At 41.4% G+C, this 20,712-nt stretch overlaps 1 protein-coding gene across 3 annotated transcripts in view; it reads left to right on the forward strand.

Annotated features, from left to right (window-relative positions):
• LYN (LYN proto-oncogene, Src family tyrosine kinase) overlaps positions 1–20,712 on the forward strand; it is a 138,371-nt gene that overhangs the window by 70,952 nt on the left and 46,707 nt on the right. For all 3 annotated transcript variants that reach the window (XM_045398277.2, XM_005563340.4, XM_005563341.4), the window contains 6 exons: positions 899–1,004; positions 3,724–3,822; positions 3,946–4,049; positions 5,222–5,371; positions 7,092–7,244; positions 20,052–20,234. In XM_045398277.2, coding sequence (XP_045254212.1) covers positions 899–1,004; positions 3,724–3,822; positions 3,946–4,049; positions 5,222–5,371; positions 7,092–7,244; positions 20,052–20,234 — 795 coding nt within the window. The remainder of the gene's footprint in view (positions 1–898; positions 1,005–3,723; positions 3,823–3,945; positions 4,050–5,221; positions 5,372–7,091; positions 7,245–20,051; positions 20,235–20,712) is intronic.

Here is a 20,712-nt window from a genome sequence, read left to right on the forward strand (position 1 = left end):
AAACTGCATACCCATTAAACAATAAGTCCCCATTGCCTCCTCCCCCAGCCGCTGGCAACCTCTGCTCTTTGTGTCTTTATGAATTTCACTACTCTAGGTACCTCCTAGAAGTGGAATCATACAGTAATTGACCTTCTGTGTTTGGATTATTTCACTTAGTGTGATGTCCTCAAGGTTCATCCATGCTGTAGAAAGTGTTAGAGTTTATTTCTTTCTAAGGGTGAATATTTCCTTGTAAGTATATGCCCTGGCCAGGTGCGGTGGCTCACACCTGTAATCCCAGCACTTTGGGAGTCCAAGGCAGGTGGATCACCTGCGGTCAGGAGTTTGAGACCAGCCTGGTCAACACGGTGAAACCCCACCTCTACTAAAAACACAAAAAATTAGCCGGGTGTGGTAGTGGGCACCTGTAATCCCAGCTACTGAGGAGGCTGAGGCAGGAGAATCGCTTGAACCCAGGAGGTGGAGGTTGCAGTGAACTGAGATTGCACCATTGCACTCCAGCTTGGGTGACAAGACTGAGAGTCCATCTCCAAAAAAAAAAAAAAATGCCCCATGATGTTTATCCATTCCTCCATCAACAGACGTTTGCATTATTTCCACGTTTTGGCTATTTGAAATAATCCTGCTGTGAACATGGGTGTATCATTTCTTAAATATAGAGTTATATTATAGTTTTAGCTTTAAGTGATTTGCAATAATGAATACTGGACACAGTGTATACAGCAAGCTACTCTCTGTGGGCGTGCAGACCCTGAGCCCACTAGGCAGGAAGCACATGTCCTTCTTCCAGTCGCCCCTCTCTTAGTGCTTCCTCTCATCCTTTGTGCCCCATGAGATTTGTTAAAATACTTCTGCTGATGGATTCCTACAGATGTTCTCTTGTGTTCATCTTTAGATCCAGAGGAACAAGGAGACATTGTGGTAGCCTTGTACCCGTATGATGGCATCCACCCGGACGACTTGTCTTTCAAGAAAGGAGAGAAGATGAAAGTCCTGGAGGAGTAAGTGCTCTCAAGCATGCCACGGCTGCTCCTTTCCTCAGGCCACTGAGCCCTGCAGGCTGTCCCCTTGTCTTGCTTCTGGTGCTACAGCCATAGCCTAGCTCCCTTCCTGTAATGGGCATGAGGCCTCCTTGCTATCCACAGGGAGTGGGCAGTGGAAGGAATACAGCCAAAGGGACTTTCCTTTTAAGTCCATCTGAGCGCTCTGCAGGGGATTTCCCTTTGAAGACAGATGCTGGTTTTTCTTTAAAACAATTTTTTTTTTAGATGGGATCTCTCTCTGTCATCCAGACTAGAATGCAGTGGCGTGATCATAGCTCACTGCAGCCTTGAACTCCTAGGCTCAAGCAATCCTCTCACCTCAGCCTCCTGAGAAGCTAGGACTACAGGCATGTGCCACCATGCCTGGCTAATTTTTAAAATTTTTGTAGAGATGGGATCTTGATATGTTGCCCCGGCTGGTCTTGAACTCCTGCTGTCAAGCAATTCTCCTGCCTTGGCCTCCCAAAGTGCTGGGATTACAGGTGTGAGCCACCACACCTAGCCTGGTTTCTTTCTTTATCCACTCTTGCCACCTTAAGAAATTTAGGTCTGTGTGGCCCATGCATGATATTTGAAATGGCACTTTTCTTTTGTTATATTACTCATGTTTAGACTGGGTTCATGGGCCCAGCCTAGTTTGAGTTCTAAGGGTGCTGAGCTATAGTAGCCGTGTTGGAAAATTCTCGACTCAGCAGCCACCATGCTTTTGTGAGGATGCCTGAGTGTCATCATCTCCTCGACCCCCTCTTGCTGACTCAGACATGTGGCAGTGTCAGACCATAGGCATGCAGGGCAGTGCTCAGAATAAGAAACTCCAGTTGCTTTAATTCTAGCTTGTTTTACTTACTAATCTTGCATTAAATGTCGTTATGACCTGCCAAATAGGGTTTGAGGGGGAGACCCCCTTATTAAGGACAAGGTGTTCCATGGTTGACAGCAATGTTGCTTATGGGTTGAACATGAACTTAAGCCTGATCCTGGCCCTGCCACTTGATAACTGTATGACCTTGACAAGACCATTAAACTTTTGTACCTTGGTTTCTTTACTTATAAAATGGGAATGACAGTACCTAGATCATGGGGTTGATGTGAGCATGATGCATGTGTATAAACATAACATAAGCAAAGAGGAGGCAGAGCTTAGTATTAGTTCTAGTTGTCTTCATGCCTTACAGACAAGGATCCTGTCTGTGTGTGGAATTTATAGACGAATGCAGTTAAGGCTCAAAGGGACCCATTCCTTCCCCCATTACCGGCTTACCTGCTTGCTTCTTCCAGTGCTGGTCCCTTCCTCCTCCCTGGCTCCATGCCTGCCTTTCTGCTGAGGACTCGAGCATGGTGATAAGGCTCACTTGCTTGGAATTGTCTTATGGTTTTCTTTTTTTCGTGGTGTCCATCTCTAGATGTTTGAACAAAGGAGTTTATAATGCATGAACTATGGACCAGTATTCCCTTGACTGTCATTTCTATAAGGCTTTGAAAGCATTTCTTAGCTATCCTGGGGCAAGTTACAAACCTTTTGCTTCTGTGAGATGGGAGCCATTTATACCAACTCTTCTTTGTGCACCCCTGATCCCAGTGACACATGCTTTAGTTGTAAGTCTGTTTTTCTTTGCTTCTGTCTCTAAACATATTTTAATTCCATCACGAAGAGTGAATTTTCCCACTGGATTCTGGGGTTCCAGAGATGTTCTCCACCCACCTTCACCCTCCTAAACAAACATCTTGAGACAATTGCTATTCTAGCTGTTGAGTCTTGGATATAAACACTTTTTTCCTTTTATTTTTAGTTGACATGGAATAATTATATGCAGCCGTGGGATACAGAGTAATATTTTGATACATGTATGCAGTGTGTACGGATCAAATCAGCATAATTAGCGTATCCATCACCTTGAACATTTATTATTTCTTTGTGTTGTGAACATTCAAAACCCTCACTCCCGGCTTCTTTTCTTTCTCTCTCTCTCTTTTTGATAGCTTTATTGAGAATTCACAATACCACGCAATTCACCCATTTAAAGTGTACAATTCAGTGATTTTTTTAGTGTAGTCACAGAATTGTACGACCATCACCACAATCCATTGTAGAACATTTTAAATACCCCAAAAGGAAACCCTGGACTCCTTAGCTGTCACTTCCACTGTCGCATTCTCTCCAGCCCTAGGAAACTACAAATCTACTTTTTATCTCTGAAGACTGACCTATTCTGGATATTTCACACACATGGAATCATACAATATGTGGTCCTTTGTGGCTACCTTCTTTAATTTAGCATAACGTTTTCAAAGTTCGTCCCTGTTGTAGCATCTCTCAGCACTCCGTTCCTTTCACTGCTGAGTAATATTCCACTGGACGGATATTCCAGATTTTGTCCATTCATCAGTTGATAGGCATTTTGGTTGTTTCTACTTTTTGCTTTTACAAATAATGATGCTTTGAACATTCATGTACAGGTTTTTGTGTGGATGTTATGGTGTCATCTTTCTTGGGTATAGGTCAAGGAGTGTAATTGCTGGGTCCTGTGGTAACTCCATGTTTTCTTTATTTTTAATTTTTTAATTGATACGTAGTATCTGTACATAAATACCTATTTATGGGATATCTGTGATATTTTGATACATGCATGGAATATGTAATCTTCTAGCTTCTTTTTGATGTGTATTTCTATTCTAGGCATGGAGAATGGTGGAAAGCAAAGTCCCTTTTAACAAAAAAAGAAGGCTTCATCCCCAGCAACTATGTGGCCAAACTCAACACCTTAGAAACAGAAGAGTGAGTCCTCATGTGTTGTCATCTTGGTGGCTTTGTTTGCCACATTGGATTTCTTGTTAATATTCTTCACCTTTTTCTTGCTCTGGAACATAATACGCACGAAATGTTGAAATGTTTTCACAGGTGGTTTTTCAAGGATATAACCAGGAAGGACGCAGAAAGGCAGCTTCTGGCACCAGGAAATAGTGCTGGAGCTTTCCTTATTAGAGAAAGTGAAACGTTAAAAGGTAGGAAATGGTTCAAGGCCTATTTTAAAACACTATTTAGGAAATTATTTTTAGAAACTATTCTAGAATTACTCAAGGGGAAAAAAGGATATAGTATGCTCTGGTAGTAAAAGTTTTATAGTTTGATAAAAAATAAACTCCAATCATTAGTTGTGCTACCAAAAGTAATATACTTGAGTGTGGTGGCTCACACCTGTAATCCTAACATTTTGGGAGGCCGAGGCAAGAGGATCACTTGAGTCCAGTAGTTGGAGATCAGCCTGGGCAACATAGCAAGACCCCATCTCTACAAGAAATAAAAAACTAGTCAGGCCTGGCAGTGCATGCCTATAGTCCCAGCTACTCTGGAGGCTGAGGTAGGAAGATCACCTGAACCCAAGGAAGGTAGGCTGCAGTGAGCTGTGATCATGCCACTGCACTCCTAGCTAGCCTGAGTGACAGAGTGAGGCACTGTCTCAAAAAAAAAAGAAAAGAAAAAAGTACGGTAGAAAGCACACATGATTGTGGCCAGTTCTTAGCATGCTTTGTTTGCTGAGCCTTTTGCATTATTATTTAGAATAAATCCTGAAATTTTAAGACAAAGAAAATTAGGCTGGGCATGGTGGCTCAGGCCTGTAATCCCAATGCTTTGGGAGGCTGAGACATGAGAATCACTGAACCCAGCAGTTTGATACCAGCCTGGGCAACATAGCAAGAGCCTGTCTCTATAAGAAATTTAAAAATTAGCCAGGTGTGGTGGTGCATGATTGTAGTCTCAGCTACTTCAGAGGTTGGAGTAGAAAGATCATTTGAACCCAGGAGGTCAAGGCGGCAGTTAGCTATGATTGTGCCGCTGTACTCCAGCCTGGGTGACAGAGCAAGAACCTGTGAAACAAAAAAAAAGAAAAAGAAAATTAAAATAACTTAAAAATTTTTTAATGTAGCTAAATAATAATTTTTAAAAATTATCATGAAGAAAGAAAATGGTATGTTGGCAAGCTACACAGCAAACAAAACGTGGCTTCATTTGTCAAGTAGAATTTTTATAGGACTTTTAAAATTGTGCATTTTATACAAACTTCATATATATATATTTTGCATATTTTTATCACAAAATGTGTACTGCAGTTGTTGTATAATGCAAATCTTATTTGTGAGATATAAATATTTACTTATACCTTTCCCCCCCATAGGAAGCTTCTCTCTGTCTGTCAGAGACTTTGACCCTGTGCATGGGGATGTTATTAAGCACTACAAAATTAGAAGTCTGGATAATGGGGGCTATTACATCTCTCCACGAATCACTTTTCCCTGTATCAGCGACATGATTAAACATTACCAAAGTAAGTAAAAACTGAACGTTCAACAAGACAAAATATATTTGTTATGATATGTATAAGACGTCACACACTATTTTTATATTAAAACTTTTAGGCATCATATTTCTCTTAGATACAGTTGCAGGTCATATTCTATAAATGATTCTAAATTAATCTATAGTTAGGCCAGGCACAGTGGCTCACGCCTGTAATCCCAGCACTTTGGGAGGCCAAGGCAGGTGGATCACTTGAGGTCAGGGGTTCGAGACCAGCCTGGCCAACATGGTGATACCCCATCTCTACCAGAAAAAAAAAATTAGCTAGGCATAGTGGTATGTGCCTGTAGCCCCAGCTACTCGGGAGGCTGAGGCAGGAGAATCACTTGAACAGAGGAGGCAGAGATTGCAGTGAGCTGAAATCACCCCACTGCACTCCAGCCTGGGTGACAAAGCAAGACTCTGTTTCAAAAAACAAATAATAAAATAAAAGTAATTAATTCGTCTGTAGTTAAATACACAAAGTAAGATTTGATCCTTGTGATCCTCCCAGTCCTTCCCACCTAGTAGTACATGCTGTTTGACATTCAGTGTTCCAGAATTACCAAGAGAAAAATATATGTTATCTTTGCATATATTTTTACAACGCATCTGAATATCTGGAATAGGAATGCAGATTTGCAGGTCTGTGTTTGTGTGTGTGTGTGTGTGTGTGTGTGTAAAAGTAATATATATTCTTGGTAAAGTCAAACAGAAATAACACTACCACTGAAATATTTAGAAGTGGCAGGTCAATGTCCCTGTCTCCAGTGCCACTTTGCAGCCCTGCAAAGCCTGGGCCTGAAACTCTGGGTCCCTTTGCTGTATGACTGGAGTCAGTTGAGTGGTTGTTGCCCCAGCTCCTTTCTATGACCTGCTCGAAGGGAATGCATATTATAGGTTTGCTTGAGTCCCAAAACATGGAGAGAGCAACGTGCTTCCGATTTTGTAGATTCCTGCCTCCCTCCGCCCTCCCATTCCTGTGTGCATCCTACACATGCTGAGAGCTTGTGGTGCTCTGGCTCTGTTCTGGGGCCTAGGGTCCAGTGGTGACATGACCGACTCCCCACTATGGTACCCCGTGAAGCTTAATGTAGGCTCAGTAATCTGAAATCACATTTTATTAAGTGTGACAACCTGTCAGCCTGTGGTTGTCTCTTGGCTTTGTTATTTTTGTTCATGTATGTTAGCAGCGCTGATGAATACAATCAAGTATGTTTTCAATGGTTTTTCTTATACAGATTTCAGGCTGGTGGCTCACGCCTATAATCCCAGCACTTTGGGAGGCCGAGGCGGATGGATCACTTGAGGTCAGGAGTTCGTGACCAGCCTGGCCAACGTAGTGAAACTCTGTCTCTACTAAAAAATATAAAAATTAGCTGGGCATAGTGGCAGGTGTAATCCCAGCTACTTGGGAGGCTGAGGCAGAAGAATTGCTTGAAACCAGGAGGCGGAGGTTGCAGTGAGCTGAGATCACCCATTGCACTCCAGCCTTGGTGACAAGAGTGAAACTTCGTCTCAAAAAAAAGAAAAATAAACAAAAACCCCCACGAATTTCAAAAGTCACAATTATGTGAAGGATGCATTTTAGTTCACAGACTGTGGCAGGTTGGACACTATAAGGCTCCTAGTTGAAACTCTTCTTTATAGACACAGGTGAAGTCCAAAGTATAGCATTTCTTAACCTTAATTTTTCCCTTTCAAATTAGAGCAGCCAGATGGCTTGTGCAGAAGATTGGAGAAGGCTTGTATTAGTCCCAAGCCACAGAAGCCATGGGATAAAGATGCCTGGGAGATCCCCCGGGAGTCCATCAAGTTGGTGAAAAGGCTCGGCGCTGGGCAGTTTGGGGAAGTCTGGATGGGTAAGTGCGTGGCTCGGGGGACTATGTCCTTCTAGAGATCGTGACAGAAGAAGTAAAGGCTCAAGCCAATTTCGATCAGCTTCTGAGCCAGACACTAAATTATGTCAGAGGCATCGTTTATTTTGTTTTCCTGTGTCCGTCGGGGTTGAGAACTGGCCTGCAAAATCTATTTACTTCAGCTCTTGCTCTTTCTTGCGACTTAGTAATTCTTTTAATGTTTGTAAGGAGGGGAGTAATGGGTATTTATCTTGATCATCTGCCCATTTCTTCATGATTCCCTCATCGCCAGATTCTCTGGATGCACAGTTCAAGCGCAAGAAATTTGCTTCCATCTCTGGGAAAGGTTATCTTAGGGCTGGGACCCATTGGCTTAATAGAAAGCCTCAATGTATTATAATTTGAGGGTCACCAAGAAAGTTTCTGAGGTTCTCAAAGTCACATCCTGAATAAATCATTTCTTACCATTAAGTATTGCCTTCTCAGGCTGGCAAGAAGTGCAGCAAGATTATAGCAGTGGCTTTTTCCAGGGGATTCTTTTCATCTACCTACTTTTAAAAAAGTTTTATAGTGGGCTGAGAACAGCGGCTCATGCCTGTAATCCCAGCACTTTGGGAGGCCGAGGCAGGAAGATTGCTTGATCCTAGGAGGCCGAGAACAGCCTGAGCAACATAGGGAGACCCCATCTCTACAAATAAAGAAATTAGCCAGGTGCCATGGTGTGTGCCTGTAGTTCCAGCTACTTGGGAGGCTGAGGTGGGAGGATCACTTGAGCCAAGGAGGTCGAGGCTGTAGTGGACTGAGATGGCACTCCTGTACTCCAGCCTGGGTGACACAGTGAGACCCTGCCTCTAAATAAATAAATAAATAAATAAATAAATAAATATTTTCATAGTGAATGCGAATTTCTTTAGTGATAAGAGGTTTTTAGAACAAAAATGCTAAAGCATAACATTCTTTTAATGGTTCTAATGGAATGTGTGGTTATTTCTGGAAAGGGTAACATGTTAGGTCACACACATCTGACTGCGTCACTTTTTCTGTGTCAGCTTTGTTGAGTGAAAGCAAATGTGATTTCTAAATGAAAGGGGCAGATGGCTTTTAAACACTCTCCAGCCCCGGCAGAGCAGAAGCTGCAGCCACGTGGGCATGTCACCTCTGCATCCAGGTTTTCCCTCTGCAGTCTTGGCCCTTGGGATCACAGCCTTGCTCACTTTCTCCTGTTGGCCCCTCTTGAGCCAAAGTGTCTTTTAAACACGGCACATACTGAGCCAGCCTATCATTAATTCTTACTGCACTATAAGTCTTTCTGCACATATTTGCAGAATTCAGGTAAACTGTAATTACATGACTTCACATTCTCCGTTTGGATTGGCACATGTCAGAACTGGTTGGCAGTACAAATCAGGTCCTCCGTTTCTGTTCCACTCAGCAGATTCATGGGTGTGAGTGCTCACCCTGAATGTTGTCTCTTCCCAGGCACACTCTATTGTCTAAGTTGGAACATCTTCCTCCTCATTTCTCTATGTGCTCTTTTTTTAATTAACATGAAATTCACATGACGTAATTAATCATTTAAAACGAACAATTCAGTGACATTTAGTACATTCACAATATTGTGCAGCCACCACCTCCATCTACTTTCAAAATGTTTTCATCATCCCAAAAGGAAGCAATGTACCCAATAAACAATCACTCTTCATTTCTCCCACCACTCAGCCCCTGGCAGCCACCATTGTTTCTGTCTCTATGAATTTAACCACTCTAGGTACCTCGTATAAGCGGAATCATTTATTTGTTCTTTTGTGTCTGGCGTATTTCACCTAGCATAATGTTTTCAAGGTCATCCATGTTGTAGAACGTATTAGAATTTTCTTGTTTTATGGCTGAGTAATATTCCATTGCATGACTATACCAGAGTTTGTTTATCTACTTATCCATTAGTGGACCTTTCAGTTGTTTTTACCTTTTGACTATTATGAATAATGCTATATGAACGTTCACATACAAATTATTGTGTGGACACATTTTCATTTCTCTAGTGTATAAACCTAGGAGTTCAATTGCTGGGGCGTGTGGTCAGCCTCTGTTGAACTTTTTGAAGAACCACAAAACTGTTATCTGCTCATTAAAAAAATGACTTCGCTTCTTTTTTCCTCCGATGATGTTTATTTTTTTTTTTTTCCAAATCTACAGAATGGAGCAGGAATAGTATAATGAATATTGTATACCCTTCACGTAGATTCACCAGTTGTTAATATTGTCCTAATTTTCTTATTCTTTTATTTACGTACACATACATAGATGTTATTATTATTGTTGACCACCTGAGACTAAGTGCAGATGTGACTTGCTGAGTTTTGTGAAGAGTGTCTAAGCACCTAAGCAGTGCTGTGTTCTCAGTGCACCTGTCAAGAGGCATAGTATTAGCTGGTCCTATTCTTAATGATGTTCTATTTGATTTTGTCTACAGTGATCCACCATCACTTTTATTTAAAGTGATCCAAAAGTTTAAATGGATCATTTAAATTTAGTTTCTCCATGGCAACTTTTTACTCCCTTTTGTAATAAATAAATACTCTGTGGGAAGTTTCTTTAAGATTGTGTAAAAAGAACTTTCTCCAAATGGTTTCAGCACGATCTGCGAATTCTCTTCCCTCTTAGAAGCCGCCACTTCTCTATAAAGCTTCAGTCCTTTCTGTCCTCCTCCCTCGCTCTTTGAACATGTCTGTTCCAACCCCACTGGCTCACATCAAGAACCAGGGACTTCTGCCTTCTCTTCCCGGCTTCCCCGTCTGTTCACTGAGAGTATTGGCAGGAAAACCAGGATCACAATCACAGTTAATTGTGCTCTTAGTCCATCTGAGTACTTACTGTGACTTTGCGTGGGGAGAAGGAGGAGAAGACAGGAGGAAGGGAAAAAAGAGTGTACAGGCTCTACGGGCCCTGCTCTAAGTGCATTTGCATTGACATTCTCACATACTCATTGCTGTAGCACTGCGAATGAGACAGGCGTTTCTGTGATCATTGAGATCACAGAATCAGATAAGCAACTTACTCAAGGTCATTCAAGGCAGTGAGAGAGGCAGGCTGCTCTGGCATCTGGGAACCCTGGACTCAATTATTTGCTATACTGTTTCTAACTTAATTTGACTTCCCTAGCCTCAGTTTCCACATCAGTGAAATGGACAAACTCCTATCTTATCAGTTGTTCAAAGGAAGAATGAGATTATGCACCTAGGATGTTTCCCAGAGTCTGACTCCATGTGCCCTATTTTTATTATCATCACTTTTTTGTATTTGATTCTAGTTATTGGAAGCTATATTTTGATGCCTTTTCCCCAATTTTAATCATAAAATAGAACTATAAATAATCCAATTAGACTTTCCTATGGATATTTGCTGGCAAAGTAATTAACATGTCTGCCATGAAAAGAAATGTAGAGGGAGGTTAACCAGGATGTACTGGTTCACCCTAAATCAGTAGCCCTGCAAATAAAGTGATAGCTTGGAATTTTGTTCCAACCTCTCCTATTCAGCTGCAAAGCCAGGATAAAGCATCAAATTGCATGCTGTTTGCACCTGAGAGATAAGTACAGTGAACCAAGTACATTCAAATCCAACTGCTTGAGTGAATTATTTCTCAATAACACTGTTTTTAAAGATGCAGTTGTTGGCAAGGCACAGTGACTCATGTAATCCTGGCACTTTGGGAAGCCGAGGCAGGTAGATCGCCTGAGCTCAGAAGTTCGAGACCAGCCTGAACAACATGGTGAAACCTTGACTCTACCAGAAATACAAAGAAAATTAGTTGAGCGTGATGGTGTTGCACCTGTGTTTCCATCTACTCAGGAGGCTGAGGTGGGAGGATCGCTTGAGCCTGGGAGGTGGAGGTTGCAGTGAGCTGAGATTGCACCACTGCACTCCAACCTGGGTGACAGAGTGAAACCCCATTTCAAAAAATAAATAAACAAATATGCAGTTGCTGCCAGCCTGGATGCCTGGCATCAAAAGTGCTGCTGTCAGCTGTGGTGTCAGTGCATCTGCCAGGGGGTGCCTGGTGAGGCTGGGGGCAAGAAGTCAGGATCTAGGCAGCCTGGGGCGCACACCTCAGCAGACCTGCTTACATCCCCTGTTCTGTCATAAGGTGCAAGTCTGCACTAAAATTGTGCACCTGGAGCTTAAGAACATTGGTCCTTTCTGGGATTGGGAAAACCTCCTTTCTTCTAATTCCAGATACATCAAATCCCCCTGTCTATTTCTCTTCCTTTCCTGCACACAACCTTGATTTTAGATAACTTTTGCTTATCATATATCCAGGTGGTGCCTGGGAGAAACAAGTTTAGAAGAGAGGAGAATGGGGTGTTGGAAAGTATGTGATTGTTCTATGCAAATTGTTCCTTTTTAGACTGTCTGAAACAGGGTAAAAATCTTGAGAAAATACATCACTTGAATAGATTTGCTCATTCTGTTTTTAAAAATTGTGGTAAAATACACGTGACATAAAATTTGCTTTTTAGCGATGTTTAGGTGTACAGTTCAGTAGGTTAAATACATCTACATTATTATGCGAACAATCTCCATACTCTCTTTTCATCTGATAAAACTGAAAGACTGTACTCTTTAACACCAACTTCCTGATCCCTTCTCCCTCCAGCTTCTGGCAACCACCATGCTACTTTCTGTCTCTATGAATTTGACTACCTTAGGTACCTCAAATAATTAGAATCATACAGTGTGTCTTTTTGACTCTGGCTTACTTCATGTAGCGTGAGGTCTCCAAGGTTTATGTTATGTCATAGCATGTGTCAGAATTTCTTTGCTTTTTAAGGCTGAATGATATTCCTTTATATGCATACGTAACATTTTGTTTATTCATCTGTTGATGGACAATTAGGTTGTTTCTACATTTTGGCTCTTGTGAATATGCCACTGTGAACATAGGTGCACAGATACCTCTCTGAGACCTTATTTTCCATTCCTTTGAGTATAAATCCAGTAGTGGAATTGCTGGATCCTGTAATTCTATCTTTAAAATTTTGAGGCACTGCCGTAGTGTTTTCTATATTGGCTACACCATTTTGCATTCCCACTGACAGTGTATAAGTGTTCCGTTTCTCCACAGCCTCACCAACAGTTGTTATTTTCTGTTTTGGGGATTTTTTTTGTTGGCTGGTTGGCTTTTTTGGTAGTTGTCATTTTAATAGATGTGAGATGGTATCTAACTGTAGTTTTGATTTGTGTTTTCCAAATAATTAGTGGCCAAGCGTCTTTTCATGTCCTTCCTGGTCATTTCTATGTCTTCTTTGGAGAAACTTATGTTCAAGTCCTTTTCTCACTTTTTAAATTGTGTTTTTTACTTGATTTACTAATAATGTTTTAAATGACAGAGGCAGTAGAGCCTCATCTAAAGTGGGGTTTAACGGAACCTGTCTCAGAGGGATTGCATAACAATTGAAAGAAATTGTGCAGGTAAGTTCAACTGACAGCATTCAAAGTACTGTTATTAAATAATATCTTTAGAAAGGAAATGTGTCATATTAGTGCAAAGGCTACACAGTAGAGGAAAGAAAGTGCCCAGGGTTTCCCCACTAAATAGAAGTTGTTTGTATTTTTGCTTTTTAATTTTTTTTATTTTGAGATAATTGTGGATTTACATGTCATTGTAAGAAATAATACAAAAAGGATAACATATGTCCACACAGAAACTTGTACATGAGTGTTCATAGTAGCATTATTTGTAATAGCCAAAAAGTACAAACAACCCAAATGTCCATCAGATGATGAATGGGTCAATAAAATGTGGTATATTCATACAATGGAGTATTTGGCAATAAAGAAAAAAATGACCTGGCATGCTTCAACATGGATGCCATGTTGTTTTATGGATGACGTATGATAACACTATGTTAAGTGAAAGAAATCAGTCCCAAAGGAGCACATATTATACTGTTCCATTTATATGCAATGTCCAGAATATTGGCATTGATCAGTGTTCATTTTTTACTTGTGCTTTTCTTCCAGTCTTTTTTTTTTTTTTTTTTTGGAAACAGATCTTGCTCCATCGCCCAGGCTGGAGTGCAGCGGCGTGATCTGGGCTCACTACAAGCCCCGCCTCCCGGGTTTACGCCATTCTGCTGCCTCAGCCTCCCTAGTAGCTGGGACTACAGGCACCTGCCACCGCGCCCGGCTAATTTTTTGTATTTTTAGTAGAGACAGGGTTTCACCGTGGTGTCTATATCCTGACCTCGTGATCCGCCCGCCTGGGCCTCCCAAAGTGCTGGGATTACAGGCGTGAGCCACTGCGCCCGGCCTTCTTCCAGTCTTATGTTGAATGGAGGAAGGAAGGAAAAGAAGGGAAGGCGAAGAAAAGAAAATAGAAGAGAAAAAATAGAAAATTTTGACTTGGGATCTTTTGCTTGTAGGGACTGAGTTTGCCTGTCAGTCAGGGAGCTCCTTCTTCACTCCGGAAATAATTTAAATACGTTGAGTACACATAGCAGAGGAATATTGGGAATACAACCAAAAGAGTTGTGATTGGTGATTTTATATTACAAACAGGCTGAAGGATACCCCCTCTCCCAATTTTGAGCTGCCAGAATTTAGTTTTCTCTTATCCTTTTTAGTTTCTCAAAGGATAAGCAGGCCAGCTTTTCTCATTGATAGAAAAATAACAATTAAAATTCTATCACTATTAACCAAGTAAGTTAATATTTTTATTAAACATAAGGAATTGTTCACGGACAACCCATTTCATTTTATGGTCTGCATTTTTTTGGCCTGAAATGCAGTGAACAAATACTAGGAAGTGACCTGTTCTTTGGGGGAAGGGGCTGGGTGGGGATAAAAGAAAGAGGTGTCTCTGCTTCAAGCTGTTTCCTCTTGTTTGTGTGATCCTGGTGACATCTGACTTGGGTGACATGCTTCCTCTGCGGATTGTCCTATTCCCAGGGAATCAACTGGGCAGCTAGGCTAAGGACGATGTTTCCTCTGACTGCTTGGTCTATGAAGAGACCCTGAGGAAGGAAGGAAACTTATTTTAAATTGAATTTTGCTCGATAAATTCTCATTTGAACCAACTGCCTTGAGATTAATCACCAACCCACTTCCAAAATCAACTGCAAGCATTTTTTAAAAAGCACTCTCCCTTTCGCGGTACGTGGGCACTTTTTAGCCAGCCAGTCACAGCCGGTACTAGAGCGCTCTCAAGATGCCACATCAGATTTCTTTAACTGTGGCAAAGTGGCACTCCACAAGACACTTTTTACCGGCTCAAAAAGATTTTTTTAACATAATTTTTCATCCATATTGACAACCCAAATCTCCATGACTAGGTTAATTTGAACCTTCAAACTACCAGAGAGTATCTTGGAAACCTGTGATTTGATCCTTAGCACTGAATAAAAATCATGCCTTTAACAGAGGGATGAAAACCACCCTATTGTTTCAATGTCACGGCCCTAAGAGATCATCTGGGAGCTGCTGCCATTCTTGGACCATGTTTGACACAGCTGCTTTATCTACCACTCACCTCAAACTCCTTATCAGTATTTAAAATATCTGCAGCTGCAATATTTCCTGATAACTTTCCCCCCGACCTTGGAAAGCGTTTTTTTTTTCCGTCATCCTTTACTCATACTTTTCTATTGTATAAGAGTCTCCATGAGCTCCATTGTTTTTATGATGGCAAGAGGGAAATGGTTTAGTTTCTTTAACTTTTATTGCTACGTAATGTAACAAGCAAGCAGAAAATGCAAACACAAATATCTGATTTCACAAATAATTACAAAGCAAAAACTGGTGTGCGGACCTCTGAAAGGAAACTTGCTAGCCCCAGAAGCCCCCACCCTCCACCCATGCCCTCCCACCCACACCCTACCTGTCCCCCAGACACAACAGCTATTCCAACCTTCCTGATGGTTTCCTGACTTTTCTTAATTTTACCACTTTTCTATATGGGGATGTATGTATCCCCCAAAAACATAGCTCAGTTTTGCCTGTTTTTGTACTTTATATGAATGAATTTTACCAAATATGCCCTTTTATGTCTTGCCTCTTTTACTCAACGGGTTGGTGAGATGCATCCATGCTTTTGGGTGTGGCTACAGTTCATTCATCTTCATTCCATATGGTGTTGGTGAGATGCATCCATGCTTCTTTGTGTGGCTACAGTTCATTCATCTTCATTCCATATCATGTTTGTGAGATGCATCCGTGCTTTTGAGTGTGGCTACAGTTCATTCATCTTCATCCCATGTCGTGTTGGTGAGATGTATCCATGCTTTTGGGTATGGTTACAGTTCATTCATCTTCATGCCATATGATGTTGGTGAGGTGCATCTGTGCTTTTGGGTGTGGCTACAATTCATTCATGTTCAGTCCCTATGGTCGGTGAGATGCATCCGTGCTTTTGGGTGTGGCTATAGTTCATTCATCTTCATCCCATGTCATGTTGGTGAGATGTATCCATGCTTTTGGGTGTGGCTACAGTTCATTCATCTTCATGCCATATGGTGTTGGTGAGGTACATCAGTGCTTTTGGGTGTGTCTACAATTCATTCATCTTCAGTTCCTATGGTCGGTGAGATGCATCCGTGCTTTTGGGTGTGGCTATAGTTCATTCATCTTCATCCCATGTTGTGTTTGTGAGATGCATCTGTGGCTATGGTTCATTCATCTTCATTCCATATGGTGTTGGTGAGATGCATCCATGCTTTTGGGTGTGGCTATGGTTTATTCATCTTCATGCTATATTGTGCTGTGCTGCATGTGTTTTCAAGATATGTGATCGTTTATCCATTTATTTCACCATTTACTGATGAAATTGGAGTTCGTGTTAGTCCATTTTGCTGTGCTAAAGGAATACCTGAGACTGGGTAACTTATAAAGAAAAAGTTTATTTGGCTCACAGTTCTGCAGATTGTACAAGAAACATGGCACCTGTCTCTGCTTCTGGTGAAGCCTCGGGAAGCTTCCATTCAAAAAGGAAGGCAAAACGGGGCGAGCATGTCACACAGTGAGAGCAAGAGAGTGACCAAAAGAGGTGCCATGCTTTTAGACAACCAGCTCTCTTGTGAACTAATAGAGCAAGAACTCACTCTTTACCACGGGGATGGCCCCAAGCCATTCATGAGGGATTCATTCCCATGACCCAAATACCTCCCTCCAGGCCCCACCTCCAACACTGGGGAACAAATTTCACCATGAGATTTGGAGAGGACAAACATCCAGACTATATCAGAGTTGTTCCCAGTTTGGGCTGCTATGAACAATGTGCTGCATATTTTTGTGCTGGTCCAAGCATGCGTGAGTTTCTCTAGGGTGAGTGGGAGTGGATTTGCTAGATCATAAAGTGTATGAATCTTCAGCTCTTCTAAGTTATTGCCAACTTATTTTTCAAAGTGCCGGTCCCAGCTTAGATTCTCACCAGCAATATGCCAGTCCCCATGTCCCCTTTTCCGACTAGCAGAGCTGTACTTAGAGAGATGTGGGCCCCAAGGCAGCACAGGCCGTAGGTGGTTATCCAGAAGGAATTATGCACTCAGCATCCTTCACGGGCACCTTGGATGTTGTCACAGAAGCTGTGCAATTGAATTTCAGTGATGCTCAGCAAAGAACACAGAATGGGGCCTAGGGCAGCTGCCCCAGAGTCCCTCCCAAGGGGCAGGTGCTCAGCAGCACTCGATATTGCCAGACTTTAAAAATTTTTGCTAAGCTTGGCAGTGGTTTCTCATGACTTTATTTGCATTTCCCTGGTTACTAAGAAGATTGAGTACTTTTCACATGTTTATTAGTCATATGAATTTCTTCTGTTGAAATGCCCATCCAAGCCTTTGCCTATTTCTTCTGATTTTTCTTATTGATTTGTGAGAATCCTTTATATGTTCTGGATGCCAGTTCCTGGCAGTTATATGTATCATATATTTTATGTATTTTCGTATATTTTATATCATGTATTTTCCTGTTGTGATTTGCTATGGATATGCTCATGTAACTTAGGGTTAGAGTTAGGGCTGGGGTTAGGGTTAGGGTTTATAAACTTTAAAAAAATTATAATAAACCCTTTTTGATTTAAATGTAATATTAAAAGTCTTTTGTTGGTGGAATGTACTTTAAAATAACTCTTAAGATCTACAGAAAATACCATATTGCTTGTAATTATGCATTTAGATGGCAGAACAATTTAATATATTCATAATTCCATTATTTTAGGTAGGTGGTGGCTTTTTAAAAGGACCTAGGATTTTTTTGTCAGCTTTATGTTACTATCTTCTCCATATGTTCTAACACTTATTTTATACTGCATTCTTCTACTTCTTTTCTTTCTTTTGTTTTAGAGATGGGAGTCTCACTATATTGCCCAGGTTGGTCTTGAACTCCTGGGCTCAAGCGATCCTCCTGCCCCTCAAAGTGCTGGGATTACAGGCATGAGCCACCTTGTCTAGCCTTATTTTTCTATAGAGCACTGCAAGCTCCTAAGTATTAACCAAAGTGGAGTACAAAATAAAACATTTAATAGAGGAATCAGTCTTCATGACCAGAAGAAACATCACTGGACAGGTTGACTGCTAGCTATAAATGAACTTTTTCTTACTTGTTTGAAGGCTTGGAAGGAGATGTATAATACATTTCTTTATTATTTAAAAAAATCATTTTATTAAAAAGTACATACTTGACTGGGCACAGTGGCTTATGCCTACAATCCCAGCACTTTGGGAGACCAAGGTGGGCAGATCAGCTGAAGTCAGGAGTTCGAGACCAGCCTGGCCAACATGGCAAAACCCTGTCTCTCCTGAAAAAAAGAAAGAGAAGAGAAGAGAAAAGAAAAGAGTACATACTCCTTGACAAATACAATCAGAGTAGAAAAGAACAAGAGAAAGCAGAAGTCACTCCAAATTCTACCAGCCAGGGATAATCACTGCTGTTTTACTCAGCAGGCTTCCAGTCATCTTTCTATGCTATTCACATACAGATACTCTTGCACCCTAAAAAGGGGACCGTCCACTCCACGTCACCTTTCCTTAGGGCAGGTGCTATCCAGCTGTTGTGCACCAGGCAGCAGGAACCTGCAAGGAGATTTGCAGTGGCACCACCAGCTGCTACTCCCTTCCCCACTTTTTTTTTTTTTTTTTTTTTATTTCAAGAGAAAGGTGGAAACAGAAGAGAGGACAGAAAGGAAGATTATGATGATTAATATTTCTGCTTTGCCAAATTACTGAGAAAAGGCTTTCCCAAGAGAAAGTCAGGGTTAAAGTGCTCAATCCCAGTCCCAGAAGGGTGGTGCCTCAGGGGGACCATACTAAGGAGTTAGTATTGCCCAGAGCGTGTTCCATGCAGTGTCAGAGGCTACTTGAACAAGTGTTCTGAGATCAAGAAAGTGTGGGAAATGCTGGGGTGAACAAAGGCAGGCTTTTCCCCTGAAGTCCTCCCAGGGCACCTGCTGCATCTCCTGGGTGGGGGAGGAGTGGAGGGAGGGGCTCCCTGTCCTTTCAGTGGGGGATCCTTTTTCACTAACAGTCACCCAAGTCCAGTTGTCTGCAAATTTTGGGAAGTGCTTGTTTGACTCTAGTATATTGTACTTTAAAGATAGTATATGTAAGTAATTTTTATAAAGAACACCTGTTTTAAAGAAAATTTGGTAAATGGTTAAAAGATATGGTAAGCAAAATTAAAATCACTCATAATTGCACCATTGGAAATAACCAGCATTTGGTGTATTTTGGTGTATTTTCTTCCAGACCATTGTTTATATGTGTGTGTCTGTGTATCTATAAAATATGTCTGCATTTTAAAATGGGGATTATAATGTGAGTGTATGCCTGTGTGTGTATGTATATGTATGTAAGGGATTATAGCATATATAGAGTTTTGGGGTTTTTTTTGGTCTTGAATAAAGAATATTTTATTATTAGAGAAAAATATTAGTCCTCGGCTGGGCACAGTGGCTCACGCTTGTAATCCCAGCACTTTGGGAGGCCAAGGCTGGCGGATCACTTGAGGTCAAGAGTTTGAGACTAGCCTGGCCAGCATGGTGAAACCCCGTCTCTACTAAAAATACAAAAATTAGCCAGGTGTGGTGGTGGGCACCTGTAAACCCAGCTACTCGGGAGGCTGAGGCATGAGAATCACTTGAAACCAGGAGGTGGAGGTTGCAGTGAGCCAAGATCGTGCCATGGCACTCCAGCCTGGACGACAGAGCAAGACTTAGTCTAAAAATAAATAAATCAATAAATAGAGGACAAATATTAGTCCTCATGGTAGAGTGCCAATAAAAACGTTTTTACTATTATTTCATAGAAATCTTTTGATTTTTGAATAATTTAAACATTTTTTGGTAAAGGAAATTCCTAGATACTTTTCATCTAGCCTCCCTAATTTTATCACTACATAGTGTTTTAACTCAGGCTTTTTCTATCTGTAATTAAATTTTTTGCTAACTCTGCATCTACAAAGTGAAGTTTTAAATTTTTTTTTTTTTTTTGAGACGGAGTTGCACTCTGTCACCCAGGCCGGAGTGCAGTGGTACGATCTCAGCTCACCGCAACCTCCACCTCCCTGGTTCAAGTAATTCTCCTGTCTCAGCTTCCTGAGTAGCTGAAATTACAGGTGCCCACCACCACGCCCAGCTAATTTTTGTTTTTTTAGTAGAGACGGGGTTTCACCATTTTAGCCAGGCTGGTTTTGAACACCTGACCTCAGGTGACCCACCCGCCTCGGCCTCCCAAAGTGCTGGGATTACAGGCATGAGCCATTGCCCCCAGCTAAATTTTCTGTTTTATAAAGCATACCCATCTTCTTTTTTCTTCCTAGGTTACTATAACAACAGTACCAAGGTGGCTGTGAAAACCCTGAAGCCGGGCACTATGTCTGTGCAAGCCTTCCTGGAAGAAGCCAACCTCATGAAGACTCTGCAGCATGATAAGCTCGTGAGGCTGTACGCTGTGGTCACCAGGGAGGAGCCCATTTACATTATCACCGAGTACATGGCCAAGGGTGAGTTCCTCTCACTGCCCAGAGCTTGCAAGGGCTTCAAACTCAAAAAGTAAAATGTGTAAGTGTTCAGAGTCACTCAAATAGTTTAATTATCAAATAGTATACACACTACTGAAAAATCAGGAAATATGGGAGGACAAAGCAGTTTATAAACCTAATCACCGGAAGTAATCCCATGTCACAGAATTGAAATCTAATCCCCCTGTTTTCTCTGTGTCTACCTGCATGTACCTATTGCCCCGAGGATAGTACCCCATATCTAGTCACCCCCAATGAATATTTATCAAATGAATTACTATGTATTTCAAAAAGGAGTATTTTTTGTCATATGCTTAAAATGTGAGTTCCCAGAATTCTAATACTACAGATTTAGTACAGATTGTTCAGTACCAAATTCCTCTTCCTTTTGGTTTTTTTGTTTTTGTTTTTGTTTTTGTTTTTTGGAGACGTCTCACACTGTTGCCTGGGCTTAAGTACA

This window comes from Macaca fascicularis, chromosome 8 (assembly GCF_037993035.2).
Source record: "Macaca fascicularis isolate 582-1 chromosome 8, T2T-MFA8v1.1".
NCBI lineage: Eukaryota > Metazoa > Chordata > Mammalia > Primates > Cercopithecidae > Macaca > Macaca fascicularis.